General features: G+C 35.3%; 2 protein-coding genes across 3 annotated transcripts in view; one reads left to right on the plus strand and one right to left on the minus strand.

The window, feature by feature from the left end:
* The window catches only part of MYEF2 (myelin expression factor 2), a 33854-nt gene extending 31419 nt beyond the window's left edge, over nt 1–2435 (plus strand). For both annotated transcript variants that reach the window (XM_061180346.1, XM_061180347.1), the window contains one exon: nt 137–2435. In XM_061180346.1, the coding sequence (XP_061036329.1) occupies nt 137–300 (164 nt within the window). In that variant the 3' untranslated portion in view covers nt 301–2435. The remainder of the gene's footprint in view (nt 1–136) is intronic.
* On the minus strand, nt 788–19443 carry SLC24A5 (solute carrier family 24 member 5). Its single transcript, XM_061180345.1, has 9 exons — nt 19323–19443; nt 18457–18636; nt 8662–8745; nt 8470–8573; nt 8023–8123; nt 6047–6330; nt 3713–3919; nt 1689–1790; nt 788–1187 (listed from the first exon to the last, which is right to left on the minus strand). Exons 1-9 carry the CDS (start codon nt 19441–19443, stop codon nt 865–867), a joined length of 1506 nt encoding a protein of 501 aa, XP_061036328.1. The 3' UTR covers nt 788–864.
* Nucleotides 19444–19906: the final 463 nt, after the last annotated feature.

Raw genomic sequence — 19906 nt, forward strand, 5'->3', positions numbered from 1 at the left:
ATATGATGTGCTGTTTTAAAATCATTGATGTTTTTAGCCAAGTTGTCATTTCATTGGCTATGAGAAATTTCAAACCTGTGTAGTGAAATGGAACCTGTTTAAACAGACTAGTAATTCTATAATTTTTCTTTTACAGGTCACGTAATGTTTGCAGAAATAAAAATGGAGAATGGAAAGTCAAAAGGCTGTGGAACGGTCAGATTTGACTCCCCAGAATCAGCTGAAAAAGCCTGCAGAATAATGAATGGCATAAAAATCAGTGGCAGAGAAATTGATGTTCGCTTGGATCGTAATGCATAATTTGAAACCACGGTTGGAACATTCTTACATCTGTTTTGCTGAATCTCCTAATAAAAGTCATTTTTTTAAGTAATACTGTATGCTTACAAAAGTTGTAAAGATGAACTTTTAAAACTCCCACCAGCTTTTAACAGTATAGTGTTAATATACTGTGATTTTTGTTAATCTCAAGTTTGGATTTTTAAAGACAGCAAGTCTGGTCATTCAGTTTAAATGAATGGTTATACTATTTTTAATGAAATAAGCCATTTTCTTGTTATTTTCAGTTCTGCATAGTGGGATTTGTTTGTTCAAGTGTCCCCAGCTTTTATCAACTTACTGTAAGGTAAAACATAGATGGTTTTTTCAAAACTTCTGTTTAATATATGTAATTGTCCTTGAAAAGAAAGGGCTCAGACAAATTAAGATATGATTTTGGTTGGTTTTAAATTTTTGTTGGTGATAAAGAATTACTGTAAGTAAGTTTTAGATTCTAAAGTTCAGAATATTTTTTATTTGACTTAAATGGAGAAATGGAGTTTTCCTTCTCTGCCCTTCCCCATCATTCACATTTTCCACATAACATTAACCACCACAACCCCTTATTTTATTATTTCCAATAATTCCAAGTTCATACAGAACTGATAATGTTGCAAGCCCCAAGTATAATAATAGGCAGACTGCTCCCAACTTTCTGTCTAGTTTCCAGCCATTAAGGTGAACTGCTAAGAAAAGAAAAATAACTGAAATGTTGAGAAAGATGGTTATGTAAGTTAGTCCTCTACTGTTCACTTCTACAGGAGCAGATGCATTTATAAATGTAGTTTTAATAAACCATGGAACTCCTAGGCACAACATATCGAACACGTTGGATCCCACGATGTTAGACATAGCCATATCTCCTTTGCCTGTAAAAAAAAAAAAAAAAAGCATGTTGTTAAAATATGCACACCAATACTGTATTTTATTAATAAGCTTCATAAGAAAAAACACTGGATACTTTCTCTGTTTGTTTTGGAAAATTGTTGTATTAGAGCAAAAGTCTTAATGAATTTGTATTTTTAAATTTTGGGGGGTTAGTATTTAAAGTCTTAACATTTATTTATCTAATAATAATTATCTTTATTTATTAAACCATTTTTCAATAAGGTATGTAGATTACTTGTTGCTTTTCATTCTAACATGGTTAGTTATGATTTAATGCACATTTCAGATGAATATTACTTGGGCGATTAGATTTAGTGAAATTAATCTGCTATTAAATAGTAAATCCTTCCTCTGAGTCACTCCTTTTTTTTTCTTCGAAGTATGTTACTGAGGAAATAAATATTTTAAAGGTACCTTTGCTCAGTGTATTTCAGCCAGCCTTTTAAGAATGGGCACTGCAGCTTGAGGGACCTACTTCTTACCTTTTCTTGCAACCAACACACTTGCAATCGTGTCTGGTATGCTTGTTCCTGCTGCTAATAAAGTAAGGCCCATTACTGTATCTGGAATTTCTAATGTTTCCCCTGTAATAAACATAGATGTTACAAGTTACAAATCTTATAGATTCGCTAACTGTTCTCTGCAGATATTTCAGATATTTCTTTCCTGAAACAGAAAATAGGCGTATTTAGATTTCAGAACCAATATGTATTTACTTAGATTTTAGCTACCAAAATATTGAATAATATTGGTGAATTGGTAACCCAGGTAGCACAGATTTTTAATGACAGATATCGATATTTAATACACAAAATTCTACCAAGGAGTAATTTCCCTACCTGGTATGCTTAACAGAAGTTTTGGCTGTCCACTGTTGTCAAGGCTGTTGCTTAAAATATGCTAATGAGATTGGTCATTTTCTCTTTTCCCTTTTAAAAACATTTGCTAAAGAGGTCAGATTTAAGCAAATTATTTGTAGCTGTTTTTAAGCTGTAAATGTGTTAACACGGTATGCATTTTTAAATTCCTACTTTAGTGACAGACCTTCGTTTAGTGTTTTCTTTGGGAAATCATAAATCTGAGGAAAACAAAATAGGATTCGGCTTCAGTCTTTCTAACTTTATGGTCCCAGTTTAATACTTCTGTTAAATCTGATGTCAGTTCAACATTTTTCATAAATGTATTCATTTTGGGAAACAGAACTAGAGGGAAGTTTTAAAAAAAAAGTAATTGTAACTGCTCTTAATATTGTAATTGAAAACTTACTTTAGAATTTTTTTTTCTTAAAATGTTAATTAAAAGAACTTCAAGTAGCATATTTATTGCATGCTTATATATTGATACTGGAATTGTAATTGGTTGTTAATTTTGTTACTGGTTTGCCAGAGTTCATATGTACATAAATAACACTAATGTTTATCATCTTGGGGACTGTTCTATGATCTAGTACTTCATTTTGTTCTTTTCTTGCTTTCCTAATGTCAAATGTGATCTGTCTGAGAAAATTTAGAGTTTTAATATGCAAGCTATTGGACTTTTTCATCTTGCTCTTAAAAGTAAAAAGAAATAGAATAGCATACTATTCTAAGTCATATATTAATTTGAGAAGAGTCAGAGGTCAGCAAACTTTTTTCGAAAGGGTGAGATAGTAATTATTTTAGGCTTTGCAGGCTATATGATCTCTGTTGCAGTTATTCAGCTCTGCCAGTGTAATGTGAAAGCATCCATAGATAATATATAAATGGATGGGCATGACTGTGTTCAGTAAAACTTAACTCTCAAAAGCAGGAGACTCAGCGATTTGGGCACACAGGTGGTGGTTTGCTCATCTATGATATAAGTCCATTCAGCTTAACCTTTCTGGGAGAAATTCCTGATTTTTCTGTTCATTGTTTATATTCAGTTTTTCCTTCTGGACTAGGAGTTCTGTGGGACTAGAGCTGCTTATGACCAAGCAGTAATAGTGAAATCTTAATCATGAAGGTAGTAGAAACCTAAAATGAAACTTTATTTTATACCCTTTTTATTCATTTCATACTACGTTTATATTCCCATATTAAAAAGCAAAATAAAATGTAATCCAGTTAAACAGTGAGTACCCATCGTTTTCTCGAAACACTGGCACCTTGCCATATTTTTTATTATGGAATGGAATTCAATATAAAGACTATATTGTGCACCCATGCAATGTGATTTAATTATTAGCATAATAGAAAGACATTCTGTGAATTTGATTTCATTTATAACATGTACATTCCTTTGACTTGTACCCCTGGGCTGTATAACAGTGAGAATGTAGTTGACATGTGATATACAACTCACAAAACCTGAATGAGCTTGTTGGTGTATTAATATTTAATCTTTCTGTAAATAGCACTAATCTTTAGTCTTTGCTGAAAAAAAATTTGCTCTTTAACTAGACTACACTTAGTGAATATATGCTTTGTTCTTATATAAAACTGATAATTTTATTTTTAAATTGTGCTCTTATACTTAAGATACATACCGGTTATTGTGACCATCCAAACCAGGATATATGTAAATGCAGATATCCACAGTGCTGACATGAAAAAGGTTATCACAAAGTAATTTTTCCAAAACTTTCTTCTACAATCTGGTGTGGTTAGAAAAAGTAGTATAATAATGGGAAGGGATAGTACCCAAAAAATTCTTTTCAAGTCTGCTTCAGGCATGTTGAAAACACTTGGTGGATCTGTTAAGGAAAAATTAAACGATTTTGAGTTTTCTCAAGTGGCCAATTAAGTTAGAAATGTTCATTTAGAAAGCTGTATTGAAATAAATTAGCTGTATCAGTTTTTAAGAGGCATTCTAATACCTCATTACTGATATTGCTGGCAAAGAGAAACTAATTGAGACTTCAGGGCTGATGGTGTAAAATGTGATACTCAGCGTTTCTTGATTTGGGGCCTTAAATCCATCAAGATGTCTTGGGTCATTCACTAAGTATGTTAGAGACATAATGTTTATGAAGTGTCAGTTCGACCTCTCTTGGTTTTCTACAGTGTGGATGGTCTTTAGTAACTTTTGCTTATGGGATTAACCGGGTGTCTTAACCTTAACTATCCGCGTTGTTTCCATTTCCCAATATTGATGATACCTCCAGCCTGCCCTATGTATCACATAATGTATACTTAGGGAGTATAAGATAATTATAGCATAATCTTTTTATTAAGTGGAATATTTCTAATTCTCATTGTAAGTGACTTTAGGGGACTTGTTTCATTATTTTCTTTAATTAATTTACCAAACACAGAATTCACCACAATTCTTAGAAAGAACCTTGAGAAAATAGGCACTAGTATAGAATCTACAATGTAACTTATAAGACTTGAGTATGTTTTTTAAATTCAATTTTTTTTATTAACTTAGTGGAAGACAATAATATATTGGATAAAAAGGGGAATTCACTTTAAAATTGTTTAAAATTTGTATGGCATTTATAAAATACTATACCCATATATTAGGTCACATTACAACTAATGCTAGTAAAATAACTCATAAAAAATTTTTTGCCAAGCCTCAGCCAATGGGCCAGAAAGTAAGAGATATAATTTTAGTGTAATAAAAAATGTTTGGACTGGTTCTTTTGAGTTTCTTGTTACAAAATTTAACTTAGACATGTGTACCTCTTGCGCCTGAAAGACTAGAAACTATAATTTTTGTAAGAAGGGGCAAAGTCATATTTTAACTTTTTAAGGTAATAAATTAGAATAAGTTCCCTGTCTAAAGTACTAAATAAAATTTAGAATCTGTTTCTTACAACCACTTTATAAAAAAATAACCACCAAATTTGTATTTCTGGCCGTAGCTGAATTTGACTTCCTACTAAATATATTTACTTAAGTGTTTTGCTACTGCTTCAGATGACATGTTTAAAATTCAACTGTTTCCTTCCTACTTTCTTTTTTCCCACACCAGCTTTTCTTCCTTAATTCCTAGTTTTTGTAAGTGGTGTTCTTATCTTCTTAGTCAGTCATTATCAAAAGCCTCAGAATTATCTCTGCTCCCAAGTAGCCCTTCAGTTGCCTGGTCTTGGTGATGCTTCCTTTGCAATGTCTCACATCTGTTCTCTTGTATTCCCCCTGCCTTCACTTTGTCTAGACATCTGCTAAACACATCAGTTGGTTTAGTAGCCTCTTAAAGACCTCCATGTCCTTTATCCCATATTTCAGTTCTGATAATTTCTCTACTCACAAACCTGCAAACATTCTTAATCTAGCATTTAAGACTCTTTCTATCCTCTTCCTTTCTATCCACCTTTCTTCTGCTTCCATTCTGCACATTCAGTGCTCCAGTTATGTTAGTACTTGAGCAGGCCTTTTGCTCATGTTATTTCCTTGTCAGTCCATGGAATACTCTTTACTCTTATCTCTGCATCATTTACTTATGACTAATAACTAACAGCTATTGGAGTCTAGACTTCAATAGCTGTTACTTATTACTCATAAATCAGGTTGTTAGTTAAAATCTTACTATTCTACAAGGCTTAGTTTTAATGCTCCCTTCTCCGTGATAATCTTTCCTATCTAACCATCCTCATCAAATTTTATACCATCTGTCCCATTTAGGAACCACAGTTATGCTTTATTTGTTTCTCTTTACAGTACTTAAATGTTCACATTTTAGCTATTTGGGTTTGTTTTTTTTTTCCCCCTGTAGTATTGGAAGCTTCTTTAGGGATAGGTCTGCCTCTTGATCATCCCTGAATCCCCATAGTGTTTTTTTACATAGTAAGTATATAGTACTTAATGAATTAAGTGAAATGAAATTAAGTTTTGCTAGTGAATAGACTTAACAGTGGCCAGGATGTGGTTATTACCTTCAGAAACCTGACTAAGACCATGTAAACTTATAGAAAGCTGGGAGTAGCCAGAATCTTCATGAAATATTCCACTGTCAGTTCTTGATTGCCTGCGGATGAATGGTTGATCCTCCTCTTCCCATCCCATCAGTGGCTGCTGTTCACTTCTCTCTTCCATTGCTTTGGCAAGGCAGGTGCAGCAAGGACCACACTTCTTTATAATATATTGGTTAATTTTAATGTCAAAACACAGCACCAAAACATATAATCCGTATATCAAAAGCAGTGAAGTTCCTTCATACCTATAAATTAGAGAAATTTGTGTGTTTTTCAATTAAAAATGTGAAAGTTATTTTAGAGTTAGTAGCTTTGGGGCAGTATCTGCTTAATTTTCGAATGCAGCAATAGAACGGAAATGTTCTAGATATATTTTGGTTTTGTAGATGTGTCCACCTTTGGTTACAGCATTATTAAAAATTTATTGATGAAAGCTTGACACTGTCCTTTCTGTATTTCAAAAACAAGGATTATAAATTCATTTTCTTAATTTGTAGAATCCTTCCGAATGGCAGGCATGAAAAGTTCTTTAAACATAATAGTAATCATAGACTTTCAAAATAAAAGTGAAACTAATGAATAGTGATGGGCATTCTCCACCTCAGTTCATTGGAAGAATATAATAATTATAAGAAAATATAGTATCTGTTCATTTCAATTGTTCTGGTATAGGAACTTTGTGTAAAATATTCAGAATATGTTAGACCTTGGCTGGAGCTTTTCAGTTTGCTATACAGAGATTTTTCGACGATTTTAATGTAAATGAGTTTGGCTTGCAGTCACAAGAAAGCAAGGATGTTCTCAAAAATAAAGTTATACCTAAGGCACTGAGAATCGTTTTCCTGTACCCTGGTTTGCTGTTTAAAGGATTTTCATTAGCGAATACCATCACATTTGAACCTTGCATTTACCTTTTATTTTATAGCCAGTGAATCTCTGCTACAGCTTGAAAGCACAGAGTTTCTGATTTCCCTAATGGGGGGAGCGTTAGCTTGGATGCTCTCACAGTGATTGTCCCCTTACAGACAACTGCTGAGTCCCAGAAGCATCCCCATTGTAACCAACAGTCTCTCCTTGGGAGACAGGCTAGATTTCAGGATGATGCATTTAAAACATTTGCTCCCTGCGAGGTTTAAAGTTTTTTGATAGCAGATATTGGTGCAGCACTGCCAAATTGTAGTATTCCAGAGGGGTGCCATTTACAGTGTTTTCTATTTTTCTGGTGATCTCTGGCATTGGGCAATGTACAATCCGTATGGCTGTGTTTTACATTTCTTTATCCGTTAAGATTCCTAGTGTAGTGATAAACACCTACTTGTTAGCTGAAACGGTTACTATCTGTTCACTAAGTCACCCGCTTTTTCATTTTCTTGGAACAGCAAGGCATGGGGAGATTATAAAGAAAGCAAATAGTTTTCAATATTGAAACCTAAACGTTTTTGATTTTTAGAGGAAGAAGGCTATAGTTCCTCTTACTAAATGAACATCAGGGAGAAAGTTGGAGGAATTTAAAGGAACTTCTTTTACTTCCTTTGTCATCTTCTCCAATCTTGTGACCATGGTCACTTTTAACGGAGGAAAGGTAAACCACCCAATAGATGAAAAAGCCACCTGTTGGGGCTTTAACGGACAAAAAAGTTGGGAGATCTTCTCAACAGGCAGTGGGGAGAAAGAAGGGTGGTAACATCCAGTGGTTAGACAAAAGAAGACTGACTTGACTAAAGAATTGCAAAGAAAGGAGAAGAACCCAACTAGCAATCGTGGTGAGGAGGTTAGCTCAGAGACCTACAGGGAAAAGGTACGGAAGTGGTGGATAATTGAGAAGTGATTGAAATAACATATTTGAAAAAAAAGAAATGTTACTAAACCATTAGAATTTTATAAAAATCCTCTCTGTAATTGTTTTACATTAAGAATAATGATTATTTCAAGCTTACCAGTAAACTTGGTTGTCAAATATTATGGCAAGAACTGCTGCTACACTAATCACGTATGCTGCACAGTCTCTGAATAGGGGCCAACATGATAGCGTTGAAACCTATAAAAATAATTTAATGTTCTCCATTACACGGTAACTTCTTCAAGTACTTGCTTAGTGCAATAATAAAATTGTTTGTATATTTGTAGCTAAATATTGTTATCTTTTGCATATTGCATAGAGAAAGGAATTTTAAGAAAAATTGTGTTTCTAAACCTAGTCTGATTTTCATAAATTTGACCAAGAGGTATTTGTGGGTTAACTTAAAATTGAATACATGTTGTTTTTCGACCGATTAATACATTTAACTGAACACATTACTAGTGCCTTGTTTGTTCTAGACGCTGAACGGTTCTTATAATTTGTCAAGGCAATAAATTTTGTTGAATAAAGTTTTTTTACATACCACGTTAGATAGTAAGCCACAGGCTGCACAGATGCCAAGGAGATTATAAATTGCAGATCCAAGAATGGTGCTAATGCCAATATCGCCCTTTGTGATAAATACACCTATAAGCAAGACAGTAGCTAAGTTAGTATTGACTTGGAGAAGATCAAATCACATGGAGTAAGAGAAAATATAAGGAGCAATATTTACCTAGGAAAGCAGTAACTAATTCAGGAGCTGAACTACCGGCTGCCATAAAAGTTGCACCTGCAACATTCTGGGACAATCCAAAGTCTGAAGACAAATGAAATTATGTTATGCCTGGTAACGTGACAAATGAAAGAGTATGTCTTTATAACTAAATAGATATATATCAAAGCTACATCTTCACAGAAAATCACTAATATTAACTTTAGCTGGAAAATAGCCGATAGAGGCAGCATGCTAGGCATTATTTACCCTAGGTCAGAAAGTTAGTGTCAAAGTTAGAACTAAAACTCAGGTTTCCAAGGCTTTGATAGCAATCCTTTGTTGATGTTTATTGTTTGCTATATCTACTGATATTTGACACTCAGTCTTTCCAGACTCTCAAACTCTGGTGTGCTTTGTTGAGTCCCTTTCACCTGTGGTCAGTATTTCCTTATTCTTGCCTGTGGGGACCATTACCTGTCGCTCACTCTCAGGTCCACATCAGGTTCTACTTCTCTGCTGAGACATCTACCTATGACATTACTGATTCCTTTTGTTGTTGGCGGTGTGACAACAAAACAAAAATAGCTACAATATTTCTGCCCACATGATTTTCCAGAACCTCTCCATTCCCTATCAAAAAACCAAACCAAAACAAAAAACAAGGTGGAGTTTATGTTTACGTCATCTGAGCCTAGATGAGCCTTTGTGACTGCTTTGACTAACAGTATGGCAGAGCCGTAATATTTCTGAAGCTAGGACATAAAAGGTGACAAAACTTTCTCATGGTTTTCTCTCTCTAGGAACATTTGCTTCAGAGCCCTAAGTGATCGCATAAAAACCCTGGCTACCATCCTGGAAAGACCTTGTGAAGAGCCCACATAGAAATAGAGATCCCTGAGGAACCCTGGCTGGTTCAGCCCCCCAGTTTTGAATCTTCCCATCCCAGGCACCAGACATGTGAAGGAGGGAGTTTTCAGATAATTCTAGTCCTCTCTTCTTACTATAGCTACATGAGAGACCTCAAGCAAGAACCACTCAGCTGAGGCCAGTAAACCCCCAAAGCTGTGAGAGGTATGAAATGATTGTTCTTTTAAGCTACTAGTTTTGGGGTGATTTGTTAAGCAGCCATAGATAACTGGAACACCTGACTATTGTTCATTTATTTGTTATTTATCTATTGACTGCCTAGTATGCCAGATGCTTTTTTTATGTGCTAGGAATGTGGCAGTAACAAAACAGACAAATGTTTCTCATCTTCTGGAATTTAATTGTAGTGAGAACAGACAGACAAGATAAGAAAACTATGTATTATGTTAGAAGGAGCAAAAGCAGGGTGGGGGGATATAAAATGTCATGGAGGAAAGATTGTAATTTTAGATTAGGTAACCAGAAAGGACTTCACTGAGATGGTAACTTAACAAAGATTTCAAAGTGAGGGAGCTAGCCTCACACAGACCCAGGAGTATTCTAGGTAGGAGTGAGTGCAAAGGTTTTGAGGTAGAAGCTAGCCTGTGTGTTCAAGAAACAGAAAAAGACTGGAATGTCTGGAATAAAGTGTGTGAAGGAGAGCTGTAGATGATGAGGTCAAAGGTAATAAATAGGTGGCTAGATCATGTAAGGCCTTGTGGATCCTAGCAAGGACTTGGGCTTTTATTGTGAAGAATATGGGAAGTGCTTGGAAAGACATCCACAATATTGCTTGCTGGTGATACCAGCCGCAGTCATCTTTTTTATCCCCATGAGATTATCTGGTCTCAGAGGCCCAACCAGCTTGTTGTGCCACCTGTTAAGCCTCCATTGTGAAAAATCCTCTCAGGATAGTCGGAATTATCTAATCCAGGCCCTCTATCCTATTCCTTACTATTTTCCTTTGGTCATCTTGCTTGATGAACATCTACTTGTGGTGACTAATGAAGGGAGAGAAGTAATAATTTATGTAAGTGACATTTCATAGCATTTCTTTTACTGGTTAGAGTAATTTTACATATAAATATGTAGTATATATATAGTATATAGTATTTATACTCTTACTACAACTCTGATATGTAGTAGGACCGATTGGCCATGAAACTTAAAATAGAACAAAATGAAGCATATTGTTCTGTTATTAACTTTTTCATTTTATGTATGAAGTAAATAATATCTTATATTCATGGTATACAGTTCACTATCATATACATAATTTAATCATCTCAGCTATCCTCAGATGTGAGTGGTGGTATTTCCATTTTACAGATAAAGAAACAGGTCCAGAAGGTTAAGTAACTAAAAGTTACATGGAGAGTAAGGATCTTAAATGTGAGGAGTTAGGGCATAAACCACAAGTCTATTGGTTCTAAACCCAGTGCTATTTCTGTTTCATCACAGAAACTCAATATAATATAAGAATGGCACTTAGGCCAATTATGGGGGACAATTGAGTCATTTTCTTTCCTGCCTCATGGTACTGGTACATAACTACCACTGTTCCATTCCTTGCTAGGGGGAAAATAGCTAATGGGAGTCAGGAATAATTTGGATGTTTTCCAGCATATTCCAGAGAATGTATAAATTTAGTGATATTACCATGAATTCTCTTCTCAAATCAAACCAGGGCTAGATAATATGTGGAGGAAATTGAAAAAGAACAAAGTGCTTTATCTTGAAGTAACTGTCTAAACTTGGGGCAGCTGAAGAGTGAATGGCCAATCTTCATTTAATGCTGGCTGAAGAATGCTTCATTAGAAAAATTCAGCCTTGAGAGAGAAAGGGTGATCCATCCAGCTGCTGCAAGGTAAGAAAATAGGTGGCCCTTTTGAGCACTTTCACTCTCAAAAGGCAGTAACAATAAAGCTTGTTGCTATTCACTGGGCTCTATTTCAGTTACGAAAAGAAAGGTTCTGTACAGATGGATGTGTAAAACTTCAAAGATACTTTAACAAGTTATATCTTAAGGTTCTAAGCATATTTTGTAAAATGGTTTATACCTTTGAACTTTAGAATCGACTGGCTTTGTCTTCACTGACCCTTGGGTAGCATTTCTCTCTGCTATAGTTTATTATTAAAGATAAATTGTTCTGGTTTCCGCCCCCCCCCCCCACCGCTCCCAAGAGCTATTACTTTTTTCCCTCTCTATTACTCTAAAGGAATAATCATATTTCCTTCAGGATATAGTAGAAATGTTCAAGGTGAGTTTTCTTTATAGGTTTAGATATTACATTGTTTATATAAAGTGCAACTTTATGATAATGAACTGATTACTGGAACTCATCAGATACCATGTTGGAAAGTTCTCTTCTCTGATACCATGTTGGAAAGTTCATAACGGTTTTTGAAAATCCTCTTGTGGAAATATAGTAGAAAGAGTTTTAAACTAAAATGGAGACCTGGCTTCTGGCCTTGCCAGTACCTTAATGTGAGACTTTACATAAGTCATTCAGACAAGCCTTGTATTTTGCCATCTGTAAAATGGAGGGTTGGACTACACAATATTTAGGTATCTTCTAATTTTATCAATTTTTACAAAAAATATAAAATATGAATTCTATGCCTTAAGCCTCTGTACTGCTTCTTACTGTTAAATAAATTAGTTTTATAAATAAAAATCCCCTTTGTTGCTGAAAATTTAGAAAATGGAGGAGAAAACAGAATGGGGAGGATCATTCATAATTTTAACATTGTATTTCAACCACTGCTACCGTTCTTTATGTATTTCCAGTTCTTTTCACAATGTGCGTTTAATAGAGTTACAAGAGTAGACTATAAGCAATTTGGTGTCTTCTGGCACAATTTTATAAAGTCCTCAGTGATAGCAAATTTTCATGCTTTGTGAATGGATTTGAATTTTGGAAGCAATTAAAAGTCATTCAGACCCAACTCTAGTGACTAGGGTGGGTAGTCATGCTGAGTAATTCTATTCAAAATGAAGTATGACAGCAAACCAATGTCTTTTATGATTTGCAAAAGTGGTTCTGATATTAATTCCAAATATATTCTAGAAATGTTTTGAATGAAGTCAGCATCATTGAAATAAATGCCTAGCCTCTCAATGCACAACTGCATGTATATGCTCTGTGGTGCTTTTAACAGTAAATAAAAACATTTGAAGTACTTTATAGTTATCATCTCATATTTTGTCTGAGCTATAATGGAATAAATTCTGAAACCCTGTATAATGTTTTGAAAGGCCTGATTCCACTGAAAAAGAAAGACTCCCCCATGGCCTAATCTAACAGCTTTAATATTAATTAATTTCCACTTGCCCTAAGTCTATCATATAAAGCATATGTAAGACATTTTATCTCCAAAGCTCACAATTACCTGAGTTTTGTCTCCATAACTTGCCCAAGGTCACATAGGTAGTAGTTGCAGAGATGGAATGGGCAGCTAGACCTTTCTGAGTTTAAAAAACTGCTCTTTCTGTTACCCATGTAAGTGAAGAGATTAATACATAGCTTTATTATTATTATTATCATCATGATCATCATCATTGCCTGTTCCTGAATAGCATCTTGGTAATATCCAGACCACTTGGCACTTATTTAGATCCATATACCTAGGGTAGATTTAGATGCAATGCAAGGTGACCACAATATATTTATTTATATCTTAAATTTAGATTAGTTTAGATCAGAGGGAAAAGAAAAACAAAGAGGATGAAAATGCTCTTAAGAGGAGAATGAGTGCCTGTGTGGCAGGGAGGAAGCACTATTCTTAGATTCTTTGTTCTTTGGGAAGGCTTTGCCTCTGTAAATTTCATAAGGATTAAGAATCAAACAATCCCCTGAAACTGTCGGCTATCCAAATGCCATACTCACAGAATTATTCCACTCCCTTTCAATTTTATCAATTTAGAATTAATTCTACCTGGAATTAAAACTTGCCTTTCTTTCTTATTGTCTATTTCTGAAACATAAAGTAGAACATGGGCAAATATTAGCTCAAAGCAGAGTGAATAAGAATAATTTTTTAATAAAAAAGTAAATATTTTATTTAAGTATGTTTCTGAAAACCTTACTAAGATCATTTTCACTTAAGACATGTTATACTTCAAAGGATCAACATGCTGGAGGGATTAGAATTACTAACTGAATAGCATATTAGTGTAACATTTAAAAAGAAAAGTTTCATAACTAGCTCATTATGGACTTTGGGCTATATCAAGTGACCAGTCATTAGGGGTTCTCATTTTTCTCTCTAGTTAGCTTAGGAAAAGTTAAAGAAAGGTGATTTAAACAGTGGTTAAATAACTCTAGGAGATCCCCATTACATGTTAAAACAATACATAAAAAGGATTTGTTTTGACTTTATACTGAACTTTTGTGTTTCTAAAAATGAACTGCTTATAAAGATGAGAGGTAATAGTCCTACTATTTGGGCTACAAGTTAATATAGTTTATATTATATATAAATGTGTTCAAAGAATCATCTTTAGTCTCTTTTCCTTTAGAACTTAAATGGATAAAAGAGAAAATAGGATTAGAGGAGGGGGGTATAGCAACAACATTTTCTTGTATTGGTTCTACATAGTTAAGATGACAGCAAAATGTCTCAGGGTATGTGCTTGCTTTTCCAGTTTTGAGGTGGGGAAGAGAGGTTGTGTGACTTTTATGATCATGAGTTGAGCAAGAAAGGGAAAGATCCTTGTTGAAAGCCTCAAGTGGTGGTGGTTCTAATGGTAATTGACAGACCAGCATATATAGCTACAGACAGAGAAAGAGCACTCACTTGCCTGAGTTGGGCCTGGCCAGGGCATCAGCAAGAGGCTCTGCCCTCCACCACTTCCAACTTATCCCCTGCATGGAGACTCCAGTCCTGAGCCTTTTCTAGTCTTCACCTTGCTGAAGACCCTTGTGCTAACCAAATGAACCACTGTTAGTGATTTGAGGAGGGGTTCATGGGGTGATGGGGCTGGGGTGGGCCAGGGGTGTGCCAATTCAACCATTGTATCCTAGGTTGGGACTCAGACATGTACTCCATAGAAAGTCATTGCATTATACATGATGGTTTGGTTCCACAGTGCTGCACTATGATTTCATGTACATTATAGACAAAATGCTTAGTTCTAAGAGTCTAATTATTGCAGGTAACCATTTATAACATTAATTTACAACCCCCAGTAGGTTGCTAAAATTCTTAACTGATTTTTTTAAGTGACTTGGTGGATTCTCACTATTTTGTAGTATACTTCCTCTGTAGTTACAGTGAGTATTTGATGTATTTTTGTGGTCAAAATTTTCAGTGCCCTTGGGAGGAAAAATACCTTTTAAAATTGTTCAAAAAGAACAGTTCTTCTGAAACAACCATATTACGGCAGCTAATCTCAAACAAGGACGTGTAAAATTATATCACACAGCAATTGAAAACATTCTTGGGTTTTGGCATTAGAGAAACCAGGGCTCTCCTGTGTACTGGCTGTGTAGTCTTGAGAAATTATATATTCTCTCAGCCTCGGTTTTTTCATTAGTAAAACCAATCTAATAGTCCCTACTTTATAGGGTTTTTGTGAAGACTAAATATGATCATATATGTTTAATTTAGAACCATGCTTGGTCTTCTATAATTGTTTTATGATAAATAACTATAATACATACATAAATAATTAATAGCGTTCCAGTACATTGTAGAATGCTCTGTAAATTGTTTTGCGGATTATATTAATACTTATTAGTTGGGTGGGACTATTATAGCTTGTCAAAGAACTATGGGGAAATGTAAAGCGTTTGCAGACTTTCTGAAGTTAGTTTCTGTGGGTGTAAAGAAATTCCAGAGAAATTGTTTTTTATTGCTGATGTCCTAATTTGGACAAGACCATGCTAAGACCTTGGAAAGAGAAACGACAGAATTAATTTAGAGGCATTTAAAAATGAATCCAGCTAGCACTATTTCTATTTCATTTCGTTGCCAGCATTTTCAATGCTCAAGACCGGGGTCAATTCTTAGCAGCTGAAGATTTGGCAGTGATGTGGGCATCCATCAATCACACATCCATAATAGCTACTGTGTTATACTTCAGAGCAAAGAGCGATTCACTTGAGAAATGAATGTTTGCTGATGATGTTCCAAAGTAATTCCACAAATAGCATGGTGGAAGTCATTATTATAGATATTTTATGAAGTTGCTTAATGAAGATTATTTTGAAGTAGCAATCTAAATTTTAATGCAGTAGTTTCTTCTGCAGGGCTACAAAAGTTATCTATTTATTTACCACTCCCAAGACAGGTTTTTATTTAAAAAATTCTTGATGGATTTATTCTTTGACTGAAAGAAGTCAAGTCATTGTTTGGAAATGTGAAAACAAAAAACAAACAAACAAAAAAGTGATTTGTTTGTTTGTTTTCCAGGATGAGAAGGATTCTAAGTGGGGATATAGTACCTTGAATTTTAAATTTCTTAGTTTTATATAATTAATATGATTTAGTTTTTCTAATGAGAAGTGTGGTACTGGCACAAACATGAACAAATAGATCATTAGAATAGAGTATAGAGTTGAGAGTTTAGAAAATGGATCAACTTTTGGAAAAAATAGCATTGTATCCTATAGCAAAACAAATTCTTAGTGGAAGAAATAAAAATATTAAATATAAATAAATAAATGTAAAAAAAAAAGAAACTATAAGTAGAAGAAAAGATGACAATTTTTCTGACCTAGGGATAAAAAGGTATTTCTAGGTATAAAACCAAAAGGGGAATCATAAAGGAAAATATTTGTAAATTCACTTAAAAATATGTACACTTCAATGTGATAAACACATAAAATACAAAACCAAGCAAACCATAAAAAGTATATCATATAAAAATTATATTAGAAAGTTAATACCCTTATATTTAAAAAAATCTTGGAAATCAGTAAGTAAAAGACAAATACTCCCATATTAGAACATGGGCAAAAAACACAAAAGCAAAACCACAAATTTTAATACACATATAAAATGTTCAACCTCACAAATAATAAGATAAATACACATTTTATAAAATAACTTCCATTTGAAAGCAATTAACAAAGACATTTAAAATGATCCCAATAAGAATTATTTTTAAAAAAGATATTATTCTTGGTTTTCTGGAATGGAATCTACCACACATTGTGGAGGTTTTCGTTGGCACACCCTTTGTGAAATGCTTTTGGCAGTGTATAATATAAAGCTTAAGATATGCATAGCTCTGTATCTTTATCAGGAAATGATCAGAGAAGTTTGCAAAGATTTGATACAAGTATGGACATAACATCATTTAGAACAAAAAATTAAAACTCAAATGTCTAATAAGATTAATAATTTTAAAAATTGTGATAAATTTCTACTGGGTGCTTATTATGTATAAAAACCAGTGTTAGGTCCTCAAATCGTTTACAGAATCAGGAACTATCGTGCTGCCATGAAAAATCATGTTTTTGAAGGGTATTTAATAATATAGGGAAATGTGCATGATTAAATGATTAAATATAATCTTAGGAAAAGGAAACGACCTCAAATTGTATATGTAGCAAGATCTAAAAGACTGAAAGGAAATACACCAAATGATAACTGTGGGGATCTCTGGGTGATAGAAATGTAGAGGAATTTGTTTTTTCTTCTATTCTGCTTGCATTTCATCAGTCTAAGTAAAAGTATTATGTTAAAGTAATTTAATTTCTATTAAGGAAAACTATCAATGTCAATGTCAAATGTAGTATCAATGTAAAACTATATGTATAAGTTAAATAATAATTATAATCAACTTACGCTGACCTGTTCTATAATTATTTTTCATTAGAGAAATAGGTGTTGAGTGCCTCTGCTATTGCCAGATCCTGTTTTAAGTCCTAAGGATACTGCTGTACTGCACTGAACAAGAGAGAAAATGACTTGTATTTCAGCAGGGGTTGGGGATGGGACCATGGGAAAAGGGAGAAAGGGAGAGTTTACATTCATGCTCTTTCCCTGTGAAGAAGTGCTAGCAGTGTGTGTGTGTGTGGCGGGGGGATGCTATTTCTGTGCAGTCCTGGGAGTATGCAGTGGGAAATCTAACCCTTAACTTTGACCTTCTCTGAAGTGAGCATGCTCAACCAATTAAACTAATTAAGCAGGAGACAAGAGACTGGAAACGCCGGCACTTTTGCTTATTTGGCATAAAACATCACTGATATCCTGATTTTAGGGACCAGTGTGCTAATATAAAGTCTGTGCTCAGAATTCTGGGCGATATACATGATTGAAGGGGTAGAACTGAGGGGCTTGGCAGATCTTATTTCCAGAAACCAGTAACTGAGCTTCATGTTTAATTACCTGATACCAAAGGGCACTTTACATAAGATGCAGGACTTATTTATTTATTTATTGGTTCATAAACATGAATTCGTTTCCTTACTGGTAGGAGGCTGGGAAAGGAAGAGGGAGGAGGGCGGTCCTTAAAGGTATTTGTTTATCATCTACCTTTTCAAAAAAGTTACAGAGATTTTAGAGTAAAAATGAAAAAAAAAACTTTGAAGTATTTGATGGCAAGTATTAGGAGTCCAGTGTATTAGGAGTATATACCAAGTGCATGTATATGAAACTTGGAACAGCTTACTAACAAACAGCTAGGCAGTACAATAGACAAACTGCACGTTTCTGGAGATAGGCACTATAACAATAGTTGCTTTGTACTCATTTAAAGATGTTCTGCTGCACATTAACTACCAAGAAAAACCATTCTCACGCCAGTCCCTCAAGATACAGGACACCACAATGCAGAAGTCAGTGTTCTGCAGCCAGTTGAGATGGACCGGATTGCTCCTGAGCTACTCCAAAGACAGCTGTATATGTGTGTGGCACTCCTGTTCTGGAAAGTTGTAGAGATTTCCAGCTACTTACATTCACTGATGATTTCCAAGGAGGGTAGGAAGTACTCATCACAGACAATAGACATGGCCATGAACATGTAAAGGATAATTAGGAAGTAGATTATGATGCCTCCATCTGCACGCTCCTGTTTTGTGAAAAACCCTTCAGGAAACTCCGATGATGGGGACATAACACATTGGGTGCTATTTCCTGGTAAGGAAAAGGAGGTGAAAATTTGAAGGATGTTGGAGTCACACATTCCAAGCCCACAAAGAGAAATTCCTTAAGAAAACAGGAAGTGTGGGATTAAATCACTTTTGAATATGATGTAATTGTAGATCCTTAAAAAAAAATTGTCTTTGGGACCTGAAAGAGGTGCTTTAATGAAATAAGATAATGAGAGCAGGTGAATTAAAAAGAGGAAATAACGAAATCAGTCTTTCTTGTCTGCTTCATTACTGAAAGGGAATTCTGAACCCCTTTTCCTCCTCAGTCAGAAACTGTATTTTGAAGGTAGAGATTCCTAATATCTGTACAATTTCATTTTCCCATTTCAGAGCCCAAGTTGTCCGCAAAGCCCAAGGCCCACAAAGAATCATCCGCTGTTGTAGAGATTTTCTAGGATGAAAGAAGATTTCTTTTTCCATGATGAAGTCTCCAACAATAAAAACTGAAGACTCTCCTGCTTCATGATGTCTGTGAATTATTTCAGAGCTATCTTTGAGAACTTATTCGAAGGATCAAAAGTGTTTGATAGCCTACCAAATGCTAAAACTCAGAGCAAATACAGCAGGAAGCATAAGCAAAAGTGAGTCAAGTAAGAATTTCCCTCTCTTTGTCTGTTTATCCATATGTGGCAGCAGCAGCAGGGATAGCTGACCCCAGCGTCCACCTACCTGTAGCCCTTGGGAGCCGCTGGAGCAGGGAGGCACCTGGGGGAGGCAAGTGTGCAGTAGCCCAGAGGATGCCGAGGAGCAGGGCCCTTCTTGCCCACCGTGGGCCCCCTTTGGTCTGCATTTCTGCAGCGGTCTTTCTGCAACGTGCAGCCTTGGGAAGGGAGAAGAGGAGGATTAAGCTGGATCATGTGAGGAGTCTCCTTCCTGCCTAGTGCCCTGCCCAGGGCACATCACAGCAAGGCCAGTGGACAAGGGAGGGTGATTGGAGCCAGCCGAGCTACTCTGATCAGGAGCCCAAGCCCCAGAGAGGCTGGAGGAGGCAGGGAGGAAGCAGACAGTCCCGTGGCCCACAGTCCCCGAGGGCAGATCCAGGCGGCTTGCTCTTTACGGAGTGATTTTATTTATTGTCTTCATACTGGCTCTGCTTTTGACTCTCTCTAGATTTGTAAGGACCTGAGTTTATAACTGCTTCCACCTCTCTCTCCAGCCCTTGCTTCTAGAATTTGCTGGAGCTCGTGTATGTGCCTTCTTTGGCTAGGCTGTCACCCTTTTATATTTCTGTTTTGGCCTCTCGTCCTCTCTCC

This window comes from Eubalaena glacialis, chromosome 2, assembly GCF_028564815.1.
Source record: "Eubalaena glacialis isolate mEubGla1 chromosome 2, mEubGla1.1.hap2.+ XY, whole genome shotgun sequence".
Classification (NCBI taxonomy): Eukaryota; Metazoa; Chordata; class Mammalia; order Artiodactyla; family Balaenidae; genus Eubalaena; species Eubalaena glacialis.